Source organism: Euphorbia lathyris, chromosome 1, assembly GCF_963576675.1.
Source record: "Euphorbia lathyris chromosome 1, ddEupLath1.1, whole genome shotgun sequence".
NCBI classification, from domain to species: domain Eukaryota; kingdom Viridiplantae; phylum Streptophyta; class Magnoliopsida; order Malpighiales; family Euphorbiaceae; genus Euphorbia; species Euphorbia lathyris.
The window spans coordinates 32,915,408-32,936,357 of record NC_088910.1 but is presented as its reverse complement, the minus strand read 5'-3'; the positions used below and the strand labels follow the sequence as shown (position 1 = coordinate 32,936,357).

Here is a 20,950-nt window from a genome sequence, read left to right as displayed (position 1 = left end):
AAGAAGTTGTTAAAGTGGATCATGTACGCTTTGAAAAGAATTTAGCCGATCATTTGATGAAGGGATTAGCTAAAGAGAAAGTCCAAAGTACCCCAAAAAGTGTGGGACTTATGCCCTTACATTGATAAGTTACACATAATGGCAACCAAACCTATAGATTGGAGATCTCAAGAAATATGTTCAATGGGTAACAAGTTATGATGTAATAGGAGTTGGATCATGCAATTTGAAGCATGAATTTCCTGAAGTGATGTTAGGTTGAGGTAATAAAAACTTTTAATGAGATATATACTCTATGTGGAGTGAAGTACATATCTACATGAGTACTTCTATAGACCCACCTATATGAATGTGGAAGTGGGGCCGCTTCCTATGTGTTTGGGGCAAAACTCTAGAGTATGTATTATACCAGGATAGACGTGCATGGCCATAAACGCACGGTCTACGGGAACTACACTCTGAAAAGTTTTTAGCGTGGTACAATGTCAGAGATAGAGTTTAAGCTACGAGTCACTCTAGTATAATCTGAATTATGCTCACTATGTAAGAGTTCAGATCAAAATTAAAAGCCTTAAAGTTTTGTCCTCAAAGGGATAAAATGAAGCGTAAGCATCTCACATTTTCTAAATATCACTTGGAAGTGCAGTGTATAAAGAGGGTCCTCACACTCTTGAGTGTGTCCCAAAGAGTGCCCACTTTTGTGAAAGGGTGAGAACGTACATGATGCTTAACCACCACACGTGTGTGCATCGCTGATGTCCCATCGAGCCGAGCGGGGTGGTTTTTGGAAATCATTTTAATTAAATTATTTATTTTTTCAACAACAATTCACATTTTTCACACAACAATTCTTTGAGTGAGTTATTTTATCATGGATGTGACCAAATTATACTACTTGCACTATCTGAAGGTTGTTCCACTAATGTCAAAAGGCAGTTCAATTTTCATGTTCGTTTTCTTCTCATTTCTTCTTCTAGTTTTTGCTATATTCTAAGTCCAAATTAGAATAACAAAGTTTTTCTCAAAGATTGGACATGAAGCAGCTGTAAATCCAATCCTAACACACGTACCCAGGAACAACTTCCTTAAGATCAATTATGTAAGAAGCATTAGAATATCCCTTATAAACCCGATCCTGATCCGAGTCATAACTGCAAAACGCGGTAAGATTTTTGGTACGAAATCCAAACATGACCTTCCTTACCACTAGTTGAGCCAAGGTTCCAATTAATATAGGCAGCTGAAGAAATCGAGCTATTAATGATTCCAATTTATAAGATCAGTATTTCAGTATCAGTGACAAATGCTACAGTCCGCAATATAATTTTTAGGATTTTTTATTATTTAAGAACTAAATTTCCACTAGAGAAAAAAAATATAAGAAAGAAATAAATGAATGAGAGGTAAAATAGATAAAGAGAAAAGATAACATGTTGAAGAAGAAGTCAACGGTAAAAATGTGGGTTAACGGTAATAGTGGTTACAAGTATAATTACGTTTTAAAGTTCAATAGACATACCGTAAAAATAGACAAAGTTCAGTGTGGTGAAATTTACCCTAATTTACTTTAATCTAATTCAAATTATTACTTTTAATATAAGGGAAAATTACAAAATTGGGTCAAATGGGAGACCTATTTATATATTTAACCCATTTACTCAACCTACTACATATGTAGACTGTTTTTATGTGACTTTCCCATAATACCCTTACCTTTTCATCTTCCCCCTTCTCCTTTCTGGTTACGCGAATGGTTGCTCTTCCATTAATGATTCCTAGACTTTTGATCTTCCTGTATTCCTTTAAATTGCGTGAAATTTGCACCATTTCTCCACATCACCATGTATTTCTCTTCTTCCACTCTTCATCTCTTGATTCTTCATCTTCCTAATCCTAGAAAACGAAGCCATGGTTCTTCATCTTCATGTTCCTGCTCGTTCCTTGGTTTCTTTCTTCTTGTTACCATCAAAGAAATGGTTATTCTACGTTATTTTCATCATTTTTCTTAGTTTATCATATTGTTATTGTCACTTTTAAGGGTGAAAGGCGCGAAAAATATAAGTATCTCCTGTTTTCTTTGCATTTTTTTTATAAATTCACTTCGCATAGTCGATGATTTCGCGAAGAACTGCAATGAGAAAGAGCCTGAAACGTGACGATCTACTTCGCGAATCGATGATTTCGCGAAGTCTGCAAGTAGAAAGTTCATGATTTTTCACTTGCAAACTTCGCGCAATCATCGATATGCGAAGTAGATCATTAAGTTTCAGGCCTCGCAGACTTAGTGAAATCATCGATTCGCGAAGTAAAATCATCCTCTTCCTTTTCCATTTATATTTCGCATGCTTCGCTAAGCCAAATCGTCATTTTCTGCCTAACACGATTAAATTTTTCTGAAGGTGGTTGAATACATAACATCCCTTTCTGGAAGGCGGCGTATTCGGGTGCAGATGAGATGACTTTCCTTCCTGTATAGGAAGAAATTTCCGTCAAAATTGGCCACATTTACTTTAAAATGATTGGTTAGGAGATATTGTGCCAATCTTGGTGTGCACCATGGGAAACGTCCATCCCAAAAAGTCTAAATTTCCATTTCTCATCCCAAAAAGTCTGGACTTCCAATACAATGAGAAATTCCCATCCAGATTTGTTACATCCACTTTGAAGTGATTAGTTAGGAGTTTATTGTGACAATCTTGTTGTAAATTTTGATAATGTTATGATTTTAATGTTAAAATCATTTGTTGTTTGATATTTTTTGTTATATACCACTTTATCGAATTTTGTTAAAAACACATCTAGATTTCGCATATGCTAATTAAGATCATCAACTAAACCAAACAATAGCTTCGCAGACTTCAGATATGCTAGAATCTGCGAAGTCAGATAGGAGGGAGACAGCCGCGCCGTAAAATTACAAACATATTGAGGGTATTATGAAAAGTCACATAAAAACAGTCTAGATATGTAGTAGGTTGTGTAAATGAGTTAAATATGTAAATGAGTTTCCCGTTTGACCCAATTTTGTAATTTTCCCTTAATATAATTGAATTTCTAGTTAAATTTTCTTTATTTTAAACTTGAAAATGGCAATACCCTTTAGGAGGGAAAACGAAAAAGAGCTCCCTCGCTCCATTTTGCGCCTTTCAATCCCTAAACCGATTTCTGGTCTCTGTTCCAATTCCATTCCCGTTACTCCTCACCAAGAAGAAGATGTCAAAGGAAGATGGTTATGCTCACAGAAAAGTCATCACGGAGGCGCAGAGGGCTCGTATTTCACAAAATTTCAGAGCTGCCAAGGCACTTCTTTCTCGGAAACGGCCCCGTGATTCCCCTTCTGTTCACCCCCATCATCCTCAAAATCCTAGGTAACTGGGTATTTTTTTAGCGTTTATTTGAATTTTTTTTATTGCTTTGCTTCTTTCTTGTTTGCTTCAAGCTATGCAGTGGAGAATATATGTTTGTTTTATGCTAATTGCTGTTCAATTCCATAAATAGGGATACAAAGGGAATCGAGTCACCAGCACGAGCTATTACCGAGCAAAGAGTTCCTCTCATGGAGATTTCTATGAACTCCCCATCCCTTATTCGTGGAAATGGAATAAAATCAACTGTTAGTGGAAGTGTTTTGCGCAGTATGGACATATCTGCTTCTAAACCTCCATTTGATAGTGATATATCATGTTCTAGGATGAATGCTATTTCTATGGGCAATGAATATTGCCTAAATTCTTTTACAACTCCAACAAAACATTCAGAATGCTCAGCTTTATTTGATTATTCGACACCTAGCCTTCTAGATGATGATTTTGATGATTCCATCTTAAACGAGATTGATGCTATATGCGAGAGAAGCTCTACTGCAAAAGCAAAAACCGAAAGCTCAACTCAAAGCCTTCGCGTGGAAACTGAATGCAATGAGGAAAGAACCGGTGAGCTAGCTAGTCCAGAGACGGTTACTAGAAAAGAGGAGATCAGAACACAAGGTACATTTGATGCCGGTGATAACACGGGTGATAGAGATACTTCCCAGACTATACGATGTAGCAACATGCCTGAAGAATACTCAAAGTACTTGCAGTCTTTGAATGATCGGCAAAGAGAAGCAGCTTGTAGTGATATCTCCACCCCCTTGATGATTGTTGCAGGTCCTGGGAGTGGAAAGGTCATCATATCCCTAATCCTCTTCCACATATACGAATAGACGCTATTACAGATATACCCTTCCCCATGCATATGCACTTGAACACGCACTTTGTTTTCTGATGAATTCTCTATTTCACTTTACATCTCATTTGGTTTCCATTTCATTCTAAAATCTGTTTTTTTCTGTTTTTTAATTTTAGACTTCCACAATGGTTGGGCGTGTTCTGATGCTTCTCAGTGAGGTATTCCCATTTTCAGCTGTCAATACTGTTTTCATCATTCATATGTTGATAAGTTTTGCTTCTCCATATTCATTATATGTCTTCCCATAAAAACTAAACGAGATCTGCATATTCTTCATTCTTATTCTCCTTTGAAATCATGTTGATTCCCCGTTTCTAAATTCAGCTACTAATTTTTCTATCATTTTTCTGCTTTCTTCAGGCTACATATGTTTTTATTGTTACATGGAAACTGAAACCGAAATCAGAAACAGAAACATGGGGAAATGTCTGAACTTGTGTTTAGCATTGATCCACTTCTGAAAACACATTACATCATAGGAAGCAGTTTCCAATTTTTTTAAATTAAGGAAATGTGAACCCAAACTTTTTGTACAAGTTTCCTAGAGTTTCAGTTTCTAAAATGGTTTCGGAAACATGAACTGCTTTAAAATCAAATTTTCCGTGCAGCATATAATGTTCCTATTTGCTTGTTTACTGTCTGGAATTTAAATTCACTATATTCTAAAACATGGTCAGGGTATAAGTCCAACAAATATTCTGGCAATGACGTTCACAACTGCTGCAGCTTCTGAGATGAGGCATCGGATTGGAGCAGTGACAGGGAAGGCAATAGCTAAAGATCTTATGATCAGCACCTTCCATTCATTTTCTTTGCAACTTTGTCGATCACATGCAGAGAAGTATGCACATTTTGAGATTGTAAATGCTTTTACCTCTCACCTTTGCTCTTGTTTTACTCCTTTGGCAATTGAGGAAGCATACAGTTAGTGTTCTCCATTACGAAAGTGCTATGGCAGTTTAATCATATTTTTAATTGTTTTGCATAGTTCTGGCTCTATATATATTTCTTAAACCATGAGAAATTTGTGGCTCCTGTTAGGTTAGGGCGCACATCTGAATTCTTAATATATGGGCACGGGCACCAGAGAAGAGCAGTCATTGAGGCTATGCGTTTACTAGAAAAGGAAAAGTCTGGTATACAGAATCCCAAGGCCTGCAACTTTAATGATTCTTCTAATGGTACAATCTGTGCAGAATATTTCAAGGACAAGTCTAAGAAGTGGCAGAAGTTTGTTGCCCAGGTTAGACCGTTATATACAAAAACTAATTGTTTCTATATGTTTCTGACTGGTTAAAATCTCTCTGCCTTGGTTGCATGAAACAATATTATGTAGCATCTAATTTAATGCTCTCTCATGTATCATGGTATGCCTAGTTTACAATCTATTATAGATACTATTTCTATGTTGTCGTACTCTGTAGATATAACAGAAGCACATATTTCTCTTGTTGTACACAAGTACTTGTCGGTTGTATATTTCATTGATTTTTTCATTTCAGGCAAAAGCTTCAGGAAAGACACCTACAGATTGCCAGAACATGGGTGATGAAAAAGGAGTAAGCCAATACGTTTCTGGTTTGGATATCATTTTAGTATTCTTGCTTTCGTAACTTTGGTTCTTCATCTTGGAACTGAATCAGGCTTCAATAGTTCGGAACTACAATGAAATATTGAAATCTTGTAATGCGCTGGACTACCACGACTTGATTGCCTGTTCTGTGAAGTTGCTCACTGATTATCCTGATGGTCAATATTGTCCAAATATACATTGATCAAATTATGCCACTTTTCATAAGTTATTGTTAGTAATCATAATTTTATCAATTTAGTGTTCAGGGAGTGCCAGGAATCATGGAAAGCCATTGTGATTGATGAATTCCAGGACACGAGTGCCATGCAATACAGTCTTCTACGGCTGCTTGCATCTCATAATCGCATAACTATTGTTGGTGATGATGATCAGGTCTACCTTTTACCTTTTATGACTATCATTTGTGATCCCTATTCATAATAGACTTATTTGTTAGTCTAAATTTTAAAATCACATCCATCGTTTCATGCAGTCCATATTCAGTTTCAATGGAGCTGATATTTCTGGGTTTGATTCATTTCGTCGAGACTTTCCAAATTATAAAGAGGTATGCATTTTGGCTGTCCTATTACTATTGAATTTAGTTATAAATTTTGCTGCAAGACATTTTCTTTTTTTCTTTTACTATTTAACAATAGAGAACACTGATTTATTTCTCCCTTTTTAATTTTCTATAAATAAGGGTGTAGATGTTAAGTTGCTGACATTGTTAAAGCTTTTGATAATTTAGATTAAACTCAATAAAAACTATCGATCTACTCGCTACATTGTTGAGGCTGCAAGTTCTCTAATTCGAAATAATATGAAGCGATGCCAGTTCAAGGATGTTGTTACTGATAATTTGTCAGGTTCCAAGGTATTTCTTCTTATTGAGATTTAACTTACCACCTGTCTTTTCCCCTTTTCTTTTATTATTTATAGTCTCTAATTTCTTCAAATTTTCTTGGACCAATATCGACAGATAATCATCAAGGAATGTCAGAATGAGCTTGCGCAATGTTCATTTGTTGTTGATAAGATTTTTGAAACGGTATCCATTGGATCACTTTCTAAAAGTTCTTATGGAAACATTGCCATACTATACCGGAGGCAGGTGAAGTTTACTTTCTATATTATTCAAGTGAACAAAAATAATTAGCAATCAACTGCAGCCATCATGGTTTTATCTATATGCAACAGGTGTCAGGAAAAATCTTTCAAGTAGCATTCCGTGACAGAAAAATACCATTTAATCTTCATGGTGTTGCCTTCTATAGGAAAAAGGTTGCTTACTTCTCCTAGATTGCTAAATTCCTACTTATTGTCTGTACAAGTTATTCATTGATGTTTGCATATGTTGATTCTCTGAACTGAAATTCTATATTTTATTTTCTATGATTATCTCTGAAGCAATTATTTGACCATCAGGAAGTGTCAGTAAATACGTTGGACCTTTACCTGAAATATTTTTACCATCAGGAAGCTCAGTAGTCGAAAAGCAAGAAAGTATTACATTTTATTGGTTCTCAATGCCATTGTACATTTTTTTTTTTTTTTTTGCTTTTACAGATTGAGAACCTCAAACTTGCATGATTCTGAGATATATGCAAAAGTAAATTACTCTGCTTTTAAAACAGTTTCCCCTTCCCAAATCCCACCTCACTCCCCAAGCTGGTGCCATATATATATATATATTAATAGTTCCATTTTTTTAGGACATGAAGCAGTAGATTTCAATAATTCTCAATCTTAAATTGGTTTCTAAAAAAAGCAGAAGGTTGACATGTTAACATGCCACTTTTAGCTGCATTCGTTGATTGACACAGTGTGCTTTCTTTCCAGTTTTACCCGCCCCATTTTACATAAACAGTATAATCTGGTCAAAGTTTTTGTCCAATAAGCGCACACACTTGATTCCATCCAGTGATCCTCGCTTTAACATGCATGACAACAAAATCTACTATTAGCTTTAACTAGGCACATTTTTTGTAATAGGTAGTTAAAGCCATTATTGCTATGCTTAGAACAGCATTACCAGGCTGTGATGATGGCCCTTACCGTCAAGTTTTCAAGGCATTGCTTCCGTTTGAGAAGGAAAACAAGAAGAGGGTACATGATATTTTCTTTTTTCCGTTCTGTATTTCACAATTCTCAGGTCAATGGTGTCTCCTTTTATCGGAATATTTTGCTAAATCACACTCTCTCTATCCTCATCTTGCAGGTCATTGAGCATATTGACAAAATCTTAACCATTAGAAAGATCAGCTTCATTTCTGCTGCCAATGACATCTTTAAAGCAAAGATTTCTGGTACCTTCAACAGGTTTTCACTTTTTACTCTCAGCAGTATATGTAATTAGTTAATCTTAATGTCTTTGTCCAATTTTTTTATATAATCAATCTTAGCATCTGTCTAAATTTTTTTACTTGATTAATCTTAATCACTTGTCTAAAATTTTGAATTAATTAACCTTAATTTCTTGTCTATTTAAAATTTCAACTAGACGTTTTCAAAATAAACAGTAGCATTGTACAGTGTCGATTTGTTTTCTTTTTAATGTTTTTTACACCGTTAGAAAAAAAAAAATTCGCCAACATCGTCTGATTTTAGTCATATAACATTAACGGAAATGAAACGAAAACTGAAGCGGATACTGGGAAATGTTATTTCTAAGAAAAATTAGCTAGGAAACGGTAATGGAAATGGACATAGAAACGTGGAAACGCTAATGAAGAAGAGTTTCCATGCAACATGATATGTCATCATATTAACAGTAGCATTGACGTGACGATCAATATGTCATCAAATTAACATACGGTGCCAGAAAAAATCAATAATTTCATATGTCAACATCAACCAACCACAAGTCACCTTAGAAAAGTCAACTTGTCAGTTGTAATATTAGCAAAGACTAACATTGTTGGTCAAATTCCTAATTCTTTTGGTAATGTAACAATGTCAAATATTGGTATGTTTTAAAACGAAAAATACCACATTTTTCTACTTGCAATGCGCGAAACCACATAAATTTGTATTTTCTTTTTATATATATAACTTTTCCAAAAACATAATGTCTAAATTGTCTAAATATAAAATAAATTGCAATTATACAAATAACAAGTTATAGACTATAAGAGTAAATATATATGTAATAACATTCAACATAAAGATACTACAAGTACCAATTCATAAGTTATAGGTCTAGTTGTCCAAATAAAATTCAAAATTCACACAGATAAATTAATTTAAAATTCTTAAATATTTTTGACAAAAAATCAAATATGATAACGTATGTAATAAAAATTTTAGATTAATATTGTTAATTTTTGGGCTTTGGTTAACATCAATTTTTGTGAAATTAAAAATCTACACTTAAACCTATAATAAAATTCTAAAACCAAAACTTTGTCGATCAATTTTGGTTAGCCTATTTTTGGGCAAGTCTTGGTTTCATTTTTGTCTTTTTAGCAGCCCAGCATCAGAGTGCCTGCTAGTAGTAAGTACTTATGATTACATGAATGCTATATAAGTAAGTAGCTGAATAATCTTAGTTAGGTCAGTTCATTATTATATCATAGTGTGTATCTGTTACTTTGTAAGGTTTAAGTACATGCTGTGGCAAGTTGAGAATCAGAAATTTATCCCTTGATTGTTTTATATTTTCTCACTTCGAATACAATTATGGTTTCATAGGAGTGAACTTACGCAGGGACGCAAGGTGCTGCTGACAATAGAGATGATATCTAAACTTATTTGCAGGGTAAATATACAAATGCTATAATCTTCGACTCTCCTTTGTGTTTTCGGGGCATCTTTACTATACTATCACTAAACATGACCATTATTTATAAAAGCGAAATTGAATTGCACTCTTGTTTGTTTTCATTTTAGCTAACCATACCAGTTCCTAAACTTGCATACTTATGTTAACCTTTCGTCTCAAGGCGTTATGCCTTTTACCAAATTGGATATGATGTTTTTACTGGACTTAAATATAAGTATAGATTATAGAGAAAACACCAGCATATGGCTCTACAATTTCATTCAACTTGTATTACGTAACCAAAATATTGTAGATGATTGATCTAACTGCTCAATATTTACACTTTACAGGAGCAGTCAATTTCAACTGTCATAACTTCAGTTGCAAATATGGTACCTCAGGTTTGTGTTTCCTCCACCTCTTTTATCAAGTTAGATCCTGTATGATTTCATAGCTTTGCATGTGCTTTTTAATGGATGCTATACAACATCAGCAGCGCCAGCAGAGCTAATCTTATTTGGTAGCACATTATTATCATAAGCCATAAACTAGAATGTGCCTGTGACTTCTTTGGTCTACCCTAATCAATAAGTTGGCTTGTTGTTTTTGTTACTGAGATCTTCTAACTTTTTTTATCTTAGAAATACCTTCTTGAGCAACGAGCGGTGGTTGATGTTGATGGTGGGAAATTATTGAATGAAGAAAATGACATCAGATCTGTAAGTAATTTATTCTTATTCAATAATTAGTCCACAAAGGTGTCTTATTCGTGATTATGTATAACCACATGAGTCATTTTTGGGATCCTAGGCAAATAGTTTAGTATTGAAATATTAAATGTGCAAACTATGCAGAATTTTAATTTATGAAAGTTTCTAAGAAATGAATGAATTGGGAATTCTTCAATTCTGTGTTCATCTGGTTATTAGGAACTGACCTCTGTAACAATTTGAATTGTTCAGTGATTGTTATTGATGTGTAAAATAGTATATATACAGAACACAGTTCACGTTTCAGTGAAAGACTAATTCTAGAATCTAGGCTAGAAATAGGGAACTAACTAACTGTTGTGTACATACAGATAAACAGTAAATAATATATGTCTCTAATAACCTCTACTATGTTTTTAAATGTCTTAGGTGCTTCAGTACTTATTAGATGATGTATCTGATTTTTTATCAATGCAATATGCTACGAAAGAAGGGGTTGGAGATGTTGAAGATCCGAAAGGATGTGGTTGCATTCTGAAATCTTTTTTGGACTACATAGCAGAGCGGGAGAAAGAAAATTTTCGAGTTCGAAGACATGATAATGAAAATTCTGTTACCTTGACTACCATTCATCAGGTTTGTTCCTCAATTGGATCAGTAACAATCTTATTAATGTGTACAATGAGTTATGCTGATTTCCTCACCTTAAATTTACTTAATCTTGTTTCTTCTCACGCAGTCAAAGGGTCTGGAGTGGGACACTGTTTTTATAGTAAAGGTACTTGGTTGCATTGATTCACTGCTGATTGAGATACCTTCTGAATTTGAACTAAGTGGCTGTTTTTAAGCATTGAAATCTTATCATAGATAGCATAGGGATATTTGGCATGTGATACTACGTGCAACCTTACCTAGTAAAAATAATGAAATTTTAACATCTCTTTTAATTTTTATTTTTATCCCATACAATACGATTGTCCCCTCCAATGCTGCCATGCAGATTTTAATTGATTGGAATAAATGCAGGCAAATGAATCTGAGATTCCTTTGTTGCATGAGTCCAACGGCATTATGATAGAAAATGGGACCTCAATTGAGGTAAGTTGTCTCATTCATTGCATTGTCAATTGATTTTTGTGGCTTTTGTATAATCTCTTTGATTATGATCCATAGCTAAACACCTTCATCATTGAACCATAGGAGGAAAGGCGTTTGCTATATGTGGCAATGACTCGTGCACGAAAGCAACTATTTATTTTGTATGTTACAGTGGATTCAAATTGGCAGGTTTAATTTTAATAATCATTTGTTTTAGTTTCTTGTTTTAATCCCACTTTTAAGTAAAAATCAAGTCTTTTCAGATGCTTCAACCTTCACGGTTTCTCAAGGAGATTCCAAACCATCTTCGAGAGATTCAGGTTCGCTGCTTGTTTTACATTTGTATTGAACTTGCAACTTAGGGCTGATATATCTAGTTTTACAAACAAAATGTTTACATGCACTCATAGGATGCAACATAGATTATATTTAGGTTTTCCCCTTTCTTCATGCATCTATTTCCGAGTCTGTATTTAGGGTGTATATCTTTTACCATGATTCTGTCTTTGAAATCTCAATCCTATCCTTGACAGGCGGAAGTGTTTGTTCGAGATTTACAAACAAAACCTCAACATATTTCAAATGCAACTGTCAATGTTTCTTCTAATCTACCAGGAGAGAAGCGACCTTCTGAAGGAGATATGGAGCCAAATGACTTCCTCAATATTCAAATGAATAAAGCCTCGCATGAATCGACCGAGGCTGTTGATATATGCATTGGAAATATATTCTTGAAAAGGTTTTCCTTCTGACTATGATGGTCATTAAAAGAATTATGCTGGTCAGTAACATTTTGTGTGCTTTTTTTGCAACTGTTATATAGATTCACTGTGGAAGATAGATCAATTGTTTCCCACTTATTTCATAAATGGGCCAAGAAGCAAGCATTTCAAAATCCTAAGAGGTTGCTTGACAAGGTGACTTTCGTCCTTTTAGCAATTGTTTAATGATATGTTTATCATGTATGTTTTAAAGGATCAAATTCCGATTTTGGATTTTTGGGTGCTGCACTGGTAATGGTTGTTCTCCGGCACAATTTTATTCATAAAGGGGTATAATCACACATGAAGATTTATGGATCAATGCCAAAGTTTCCAACCTAATCACTTGGGTGCTTTCTTAATCGTTTCTTTCCAATTCTCAGAAACACTCAGAATTTGTCAAATTTTCGAAGTCTGAAAGAAGAATTAAAATTCATCTTTTCAGTGGAGTCTGCAGTTTTATTTAATTGGAGGAATGCCTATTTTTTATGCTATTTTTGCATATGATTTCATCCATGTCACTGCCTTGTGTTTTTAAGCATTGGTGCAGATTATTGGATTGTGTTAAGTTACAGTGTGTTTTCTATTTTGATGTTACCAACCTGTTATTGCCGTATGATGTTCAGATGTCCCTTCTCTCTTATTTTTCTCTGAAGCTGCTTGTCACTAATTTTGTAATCCTAACTTTGTTTTTTATTTTTGTTGCAAAAATATGATTCATATAGTTTTGTGATTGAGGTTTTTGATGACCATTGGTATGTTTGGATGCGTATCCTTAAGGACCTTAACTTTCTTTGGAAAATGTAGTTCAGCGAGTACTATAGTGAAGAAATGTTATTTTTGTTTTATCTTTGCTTCATGCAGACATATATACGTGACATTTCTGATCGAGGTTTTATGCATTATTTGCAGGTTGGCTTTGTTATTGATGAACGTTTAACAATCAAGAAAAACAAGCACAAGGTACGATATTCACATTATGTCTTCTGACATTTCTAAATGCCAATTTTTCAGATTTGTCGATATTCAATTCAAAGAATATATGGACAAAGTGAAAATGAGAGAATTTAGAGTACGGATGGGCTCTTACGTGCACTTACAATTAGAACCTGATAGATTCAACATTTAGGAAACCTTGTCCTCACTATCCAATTATCATGCATGAGATTTAAGGTTGTTTTATGTAAAATGAGGACGTTCTGGTTCTGCCGAGAGCATGCAGGCCAAATCAAAATCATTTTTGAAGGTCTTCATTTTGATCGGTTAGAACTTAGAAAGGAATAGAGCAAGATTTTGTGTTAAAAATTTGGTCAGCCTTTTTGCCAGTTACAACTGTGATATGGTATCTTGGCTTGGCCATTAGGCATGAGCTCTTTTGGGAATTCTTTCGACTTGTTAAACTAAATTAATGGTTGCCAAGATGGCAGAACGTTAATAGTTGCCCGCTATGTTGCATGGAAATGGAAACTGAAATGGTTTGGATTATTTCTAAAAAAACATAGTTAGCAAATGGAATGGACACTAAACGCGGAAACACTACTTAAGAGGAGTTTCCGTGCAACATAGATTGCCAGGTTATGAAATTGAGTTGGACTGTTATCTGTGCATTGTTAGAGCCATCAGATTCTCTCAATTGTTAGAACGTTTATAATCCATATCAAATTTCTTACATGTACATGCCTGCATAATCATACACTTTTATGCTTGCTATATATATTTATCTAGTGATACTAACCGCGCACTTACCAGGATGTTCTGCGTGCAATAAAGACCTGCTTGAGCAGCGATGAAGCATTTCAGTATGCAGAATATGTAAGCGTTAAGCTATTTTTCAAGATTTTTTTATGGTTGGTGCGTAGAACTGTTAAATTGAGCAACATTTTGGTGGACAGTATAGTTTTTATTAACTTCTAAGTTTTTTGTACAATAGGTAATTAGATGGGAGCAAATTCCTGCTGATGAACGTGCGCATATGATGCGGGAAAAACAGGTTAAATTTCATATTATATTTGTGAATACGTTATTATAGAGACGCTGTTTAGCATGTTCCAAAATGTGATAACTTGTTTTGGGGGGCAAGTTGATGCACTCCTCGAACTTCATTACCGAATCTATCATAGCTCTTTTTGTGGCTGTCGAATTAGGTAGGAAAGTAAGTTAGTGAATTTGATCTTTTGAATGACCAATTTATTTTTTATGGTTGGAGCATAAAATCAGCTTGGTGTATTTGGTCCCTGTTTTGTTGCTCGTTTAGGGTAAAATGCAACGGAAGTCATTGAAATTTAGGATATATTTCACAAATATCATTAATAAAATCATGAACTTCACATTTTAACTAATATGATGCTTATAGTTGAATATCTGAGATGTTATACTTGCCTGTAGGAATACTTCCAGAAACAAAGGATCGAGAATTCAATGGGTACATCTGCGCCAACACCAAAACAGGTAGTTATGGCTTAATAGGATGAAAAAGTGAACTATTTAGGTGTTTTTGTTTTAGTTTTTTTTTAAAAATTAACTAATTAACTTAAAATACCAATGGCAATGACAGATTGGTTACCTGCAAAGTCTGGGATGCACTGTGGTCCCGACATCACGTCTCCATGCCTCTCGTTTGATTGAGCAATACAAAGCTTTGTGACTTTGCGTCACTCAGATGGCTTTACCATTGGAAGTTAAGTCTTCCTGCGATTGTAAATGTCTGCTTTGAGACTGTATAATTGATTATTGAGTATGGCTTTAGATATTCTGAATGAGCAGTAGCCTGCCTGTGGGCTCAAGTCTTGGTCTTTCTTTAATTAAATTTTTATTGCAAAAATAAGATTTTTTTTTTTTTTTTTTTTTTTGAGAAAAGCAAGAATAAGAATTTCAGTAACGAGCTTGTTGGGTAATAACTTTTGAAATTTAGTCGTGGATTCTCTAAATACATTTTCTTTCTAGTTAGTTAAAATTAGAGAAAAATTTACTGCGATCCAACACTAATTGCTTCTAAACCATTTAGAAGATGATACACTAGCAGTAATTCTGACATGTCAGAGGACCATTAAATCCTGAACCATTGAAGATTTTTTTTTTTAAATTATTTCGACGGAAATTGAATTTAATCTTGCTCCAAGTAGAAAAACCAAGACAAAACCTTGATTTAAACCTCCATAACACAAATAATATGAACCTGAGTACTGAAAATTGTTGGTAGGTAATATTTTCAACATACTGCATTGTTGAGAAGTAGCGCATTTGACAAAACAATTAATAGCCAGTGTACGTGGAATGTTGCAATTCCATACATTTATTTTGTGATGGCCAAGAGGATAATGGACGGTGGGGACGAGGAAAATCAATCATGCAATCGAGTCTTTATCATTCTAATTAAGTTCAAGACATCCACTGTGGATAAACCTGTCTTCTAAAACCCTTGAGAGGTCATGTCGCACTCATAATTAATCCAAAAGATAGACACGTTTTTATACTTTTCCTTGGAAATGGATAAATAAGGAAAAACAAACAAACATCTAGCAACGGCTCAATCCAATAGCAATGTTATGCAATGAAGCCCTCAGGTAGGATTTCTTATCCTCTATATATCAGTATCTTGTACTATTTAACTTTGACTAACTTAATTTCTTTGTACATCACAAAATACTTGCAAATTAAAATGGTCTTCAAACAACATTAGAACCTGTAATTTGTATAACGGAATTTATTGGCATCTAAAGCACTAAAAATCTTCAGCCGATTGTGGACGAAGGTACCGTGTTTTTTTGCTTATCTTGGTTGAACCGCCATGGGTTTCGAATATACCTCTAGTCAAAGGGGTCGATTCGTGGATCATGTTCACTTGCCATAGCCATTCCAGTACAAAGGCATGTGGGACACATCACCTGCCAATTATGATTGAGAATTGAGATAGGAAACACATTTCACAATATTATCTACTTGGCTACTGCACACCTTATATTGCAATATATCTATGGACTAAGGTATTGACAAAATAAAAAGCAGCAGGTAAGCATAAGATTAGATAAGATAGAGAACAAAGATAAGCAATTTGATGCCAAACCTTTCCAGAACCCGAACAATTTGAACATCTTTCTGTTTTGGGTGCCGATAATGGCTGATCCACACCACTGACTGTTGAAACTGGTTCAATAAGAACAAGTGCTCCACTGCTTGAGCAACGAGCACAAGCAAGATACCCTGCATTTATTGGAAATAGATTAGAGACATGTACATAAAGCTATTCTTTCTTCCCCACGATTAAGCACATATAATGTACATATTATCTTCTATAAATTCCATTTAAGTAGAAACAACAAGTTAATCCAGATTGAATATTCTGCTGTGATCATTAACATATCTGCAGGAAGGTGCTTTGTGCTTCACTTGCTACATATACATGAAATTGGCAAGTGGAAACCTAGTAATGTACCAGAAAATGTATTTGCCAAGATTGGAAAGGTGTATTATATATATATTGGACTTATTTATTTTTCAATTTTCATTTAGAATTCTTCACAAAAGCCAACTGAGTTCAGCAGGAACTTTTCTGATCTCTTTTCAAATATCTTTTGTGCAAAAACTGCTACTCAAAAAGTAGGAGATAGAGTTTCTACATAATTTTAACTAGAATTAGACTTCAGTGATGAACTCTTTCAAGCAGACGTAACAAATTGCAATTTCTCAAACATATGGTCACACTGAAATTGAAGCAGTAACCAGTTATCTTTAGAATTAACTTTTTGCTGGATGGAAAATAGGATATCTACAGCAGCACACATACTTCGTCATATGCTTGATTATTATCCTAAACTAGCCATTGAGTCATCCCACAGGTAGAATAGACGTGAAATCAGCTCTAAAAAGAGTGGGATAAACAACACATGCTTGCAAGCATTAACACAATAAGAAGTGGAGAGTGGAAGGAGACTGAGTAGAGGGAATCCAGAACAAACCAGTTCCAAGACAATATTTGCATCTTTTATGTTCTTGTTGTTTTACATTGTTTATCTCAACTACCATCAAGGCTGAAATCACCCCAACAGCTCCTCCAGAGAAGGAGGCCACAATAGGATCAACCTGGCTGCAGTCCACAGCTTACTTTTATAAGTAAATAGATCGTAGAGGTTTTAAATTTTTTTAATGCCAAATGAATCATAACCAAAAACAAGCAGAAACTGTTGAAAGGAAAGAAAAAGTCACCAGGGACCAACAGATGCCACATACCTTAATTGCATGGGAAGATGTACATTACGGATAAAGTCTTCATATGATGTTCCCCCTATTCCTAGCTTAAGCTCCAACTGAAATGTAAACAAATGAATGTACCGAGAAATGAAAGAAGGATCATGTAACACCTCCCTTTGTTCTTCTCATTTAGACACCTTATATCAGTTCTATTCCCATGCTACCAAAATAGGGCAGAGCAGGACTTACAGCGGGAGCCAAAAGGCCACCAAAAATGATAATCCCAGCAATAAGAGAAAAACAGGTTGCGTAATACTGCCTAAGATTTGCTGCAGTCTGCATGCACCATAGAAATTAATTAAATGATATCATAATCAAGAAGAAATGCAGGCAATTTCATTGTGTAATTTGCAAAATATGCAATATAGGTAAAGAAAATATGGCCTCCAGGACACTGGTAATCTGGTACAATAATGGAATGCTCACCAAAGGAGGCAAGAAGGGGATGAACGATGGAAAATTAGGAAGCTCGTTCTCTTGTTCATCCTTTGAAATCCCAAGTTCAACACTCTTGATTCTCTGCTGTATTCTCAATCTACGTACCTATAGATTATCAAAGATGTATAATATAAATTTTTGAAATAAACATGTAGAAGTAATGCATCATAAAATTGAATTCAAATGAAAAATGATAGAGTAAAGAATCAGATGCGAAATCTGAAAACATTGCCAATGGTATCTTAATACTGTTGGAACTTCAATTTTATCCTTCTCTTGACTTTCTCTTAGTTTTTCAAATTTCAAGTTTTCAGCCGAAAAAAAAAATATGGGTTAAACGAGTAGGAAAGAGGTACCTCCTCCATATGCAAGAAAATTTTGTTCCGCCGACTTCTAATATTATCTTGAATTTCTTGCAGTTCCATTTTGTCGAAGTCCTGAACTGTTTCGGGACCTTCTATGATGCAAAAACTACATCCAAAATGGCCAAACAAACACTATTAATCGAATCTTCCCCAATCTTAAGAGCAAACAAGCAAAAGAAACAATCATAATTAAGCGTTAAATTTGTGATCATCAATTTGGACTCCATAGACCATCTGAATCAAAATAAGGACCGACATATCATATTTCAGAAGCAAATTTACCCGGCGTTGCTTTTGTCTGTAGAATTAGCGTCAGCAGAAGGCGCGAAAGAAGAAGAGTCCAGCTCTGACGCCATAGATCGCCATTTCGAGTTCAAGTGGCGGTTAGAATCTGCAAATCTACCTCTGAATCGTTGTGAATTAAAAGAACCGCACAAGCATAGCGGTTTTACAGGGTAAGGAACCGCCAAAACTCGGCCTAAACTGCACATCCTCTGATCTCCGATGATATCTCTCTCTGTATCTTCCTTGATACAGAAGAATCAGCTTATCTAGGGAAATACAGAGAGTGAAGATTCGATTTCTGTCTTGACTATGAAAACATGCAAATGTATATTGATGATGGAAGCAGGCGAAGAAGGAGAGTAGAGACAAGACGGAGAATTTGGAGTTGGCTCATTTTCACAAGGCAAAGTATCTTCTAGTCGAGCAATGGTGGGAAGCTAAGTGGTATGCCACGTGGTAGGAATACATTGGTCATAATTAATTTTTTCCTTATTTAACTTGTTCGGATGAAGGCCTGGATTAAGGCAATTTATTGCTTCCTAATTCATTTCTAAATGGGTATTGCTATATACCGCCCCCAAATTCCGGTTCACCGCATCATATTGACCCTATTGCCCTTTTCATTTTTTTTTCCAAAACCTTAAAAACTCTCTCTACTTTTCTCTCCCGAGCACAAATCCCGGATTTTACAAAAATGGATCCAAGCATTCCCGAAGATAATGAGTTCGAACACGAGGCAATATTACGATTATTAAAAACGTTATTTATGTATTTACGATTTTTTTTTTTTTTTTGGTTTTTGATTGGGCGGGTGGCGCATACCACCCGTTCCCTAGGCCGAACGGATGAACTACCCGTTCGGCCTAAGGAACGGGTGGTATGCGCCACCCGCTCCACCCATGGAACGGGTGGTACGCGCTGCCCGTTCCACCTACGGTTTCCACCTATGGTGAAACGGGCAGCCTGCCCGTTCAGGCAAAATTGGGCAGAAATTGCCCCGAACTATTTTTGCACGGGAGAAATAGCCCCGAAGTATTTTTTTTAATTTTAATGTCAATTTTTTGTATATTCAGGTACCGATAGAAGATTGGAACCCCGATAACATTGATTATAGCTCGCGTTTCATAACGGATATCGTTTTCCCCTCAAGTCAGGATGCTATTGATTGGGCAAAAAAGATAGCTATTCATAATGGGTTTGAGATTGTAATATCTTCGCACAAACATGGGGGAAAACAGAAGATGTTGCGATGTTCACGGGGTGAACGATATAGAGGTGTTGTGAAAATTGATGAAGATCCTGCAATTAGGAAAAGTAAAACTAAAGCGTGCCGCTGTAAATTTCAGATTAAAGCCTATCAACATGCAGACCTTTCTGGATGGGGGATACAGGCTAAGGCTGGGTTAACTGGAATGCATAACCATACAATGCGTATGTATCCAGAGGGAAGTCGGCAAATGAGCGGACTCAGTATCGCATCTAAACAAATTGTGCGTGATATGACTTCAGCTCAAGCAAAGCCCTGTGCTATTTTAGCAGCAGTTAAAGAAAAACACCCAGAGGACAACTCAGTAATTAAACACATATATAATTACAGGGACAAAATGAGGAGGGACGGGTTTGAAGGTAGAGACCTGGCTAGTCAATTCTACCATATTGCTGTGGAGAACAAATATGTCAATTACACACAGGCTGATTCAGATGTGATAACGCATGTGTTCATGGCACATCCAGAGTCAGTTGATATGTTCAGGACTTACCACTGGTACATCGGCATTGATTCAACGTACAAAACAAACAAGTACAAAATGCCGTTTGTTGAGATTATGGGGATGACGCCATGCAATAATAACTTCAAGATAGCGTATGCTATTGTTAAAGACGAGACCGAAGGGAGCTATCGTTGGATTTTGCAAAGGCTGAAGATTTTGATTGGGGATGATCTTAGCCCGACCGTTGTTGTTAGTGACAGGGAGCTTGGGTTATTAAAGCCGATCCAAGAAGTTTTTCCACAAGCAGCGCACTTGCTATGCACTTGGCATATAAATAAAGATGTGGAAGATCGGGTGTATAGAATATTGGGAGATAAAGGCCTTGCCTCTAAATTCAAGAATGGCAGATGGAGAACAATATTACAATCATTAACCATTGAGGAGTACGAGACCAATCTTAGGATGATGAAGGATAAGATGAGCAGGTACAAAAATATTATCTCGTATGTTGAGGAGACGTGGTTGGTGCATAAGGAGAAGTTTGTTGTTGCTTGTACAAAGGAGTTCCTACATTTTGGCAACACAACTACTTGTCGAGTGGAGAGCGAACATGCTAGTCTAAAGCAATGGCTCAATACGGCAACTGGCTCCCTTGACACGGTATGACAGAAGGTTCACAAGCAGATTGAATCACAAGCAACCAATATAAGGTATTTGCAATTTCTTCTACTGCAATTTAGGAATTTGCATTTATGGTTGTATCATTTC

At 35.5% G+C, this 20,950-nt stretch overlaps 2 protein-coding genes across 3 annotated transcripts; one reads left to right on the top strand and one right to left on the bottom strand.

Moving 5' to 3' along the window:
- The first annotated feature begins 1,485 nt into the window (after nucleotides 1-1,485).
- LOC136227167 (ATP-dependent DNA helicase SRS2-like protein At4g25120) lies at nucleotides 1,486-14,978 on the top strand. 2 transcript variants are annotated; one of them, XM_066015860.1, is made up of 29 exons: nucleotides 1,486-3,368; nucleotides 3,499-4,165; nucleotides 4,347-4,388; nucleotides 4,908-5,071; nucleotides 5,272-5,473; nucleotides 5,733-5,789; nucleotides 5,874-5,979; nucleotides 6,063-6,196; nucleotides 6,297-6,371; nucleotides 6,555-6,680; nucleotides 6,786-6,917; nucleotides 7,004-7,087; nucleotides 7,799-7,912; nucleotides 8,025-8,125; nucleotides 9,497-9,563; nucleotides 9,917-9,967; nucleotides 10,208-10,285; nucleotides 10,706-10,912; nucleotides 11,016-11,054; nucleotides 11,303-11,374; nucleotides 11,477-11,563; nucleotides 11,638-11,694; nucleotides 11,908-12,113; nucleotides 12,198-12,291; nucleotides 13,048-13,098; nucleotides 13,885-13,947; nucleotides 14,066-14,125; nucleotides 14,521-14,583; nucleotides 14,690-14,978. In XM_066015860.1, the coding sequence occupies exons 1-29, from the start codon at nucleotides 3,214-3,216 to the stop codon at nucleotides 14,777-14,779; spliced, it is 3,444 nt and encodes a 1,147-aa protein (XP_065871932.1). In that variant the 5' UTR covers nucleotides 1,486-3,213; the 3' UTR covers nucleotides 14,780-14,978. The 2 variants fall into 2 exon arrangements, 1 of the variants encoding a protein (XP_065871932.1); XR_010687979.1 differs by lacking the exons at nucleotides 13,048-13,098; nucleotides 13,885-13,947; nucleotides 14,066-14,125; nucleotides 14,521-14,583; nucleotides 14,690-14,978 and having other exon boundaries at nucleotides 11,477-11,535.
- Nucleotides 14,979-15,649: 671 nt separating this feature from the next.
- LOC136227176 (protein ORANGE, chloroplastic-like) lies at nucleotides 15,650-18,868 on the bottom strand. Its single transcript, XM_066015866.1, has 8 exons — nucleotides 18,468-18,868; nucleotides 18,177-18,291; nucleotides 17,809-17,925; nucleotides 17,572-17,658; nucleotides 17,362-17,438; nucleotides 17,091-17,218; nucleotides 16,199-16,335; nucleotides 15,650-16,019 (listed from the first exon to the last, which is right to left on the bottom strand). The coding sequence occupies exons 1-8, from the start codon at nucleotides 18,674-18,676 to the stop codon at nucleotides 15,942-15,944; spliced, it is 948 nt and encodes a 315-aa protein (XP_065871938.1). The 5' UTR covers nucleotides 18,677-18,868; the 3' UTR covers nucleotides 15,650-15,941.
- Between the last annotated feature and the right edge of the window lie 2,082 nt (nucleotides 18,869-20,950).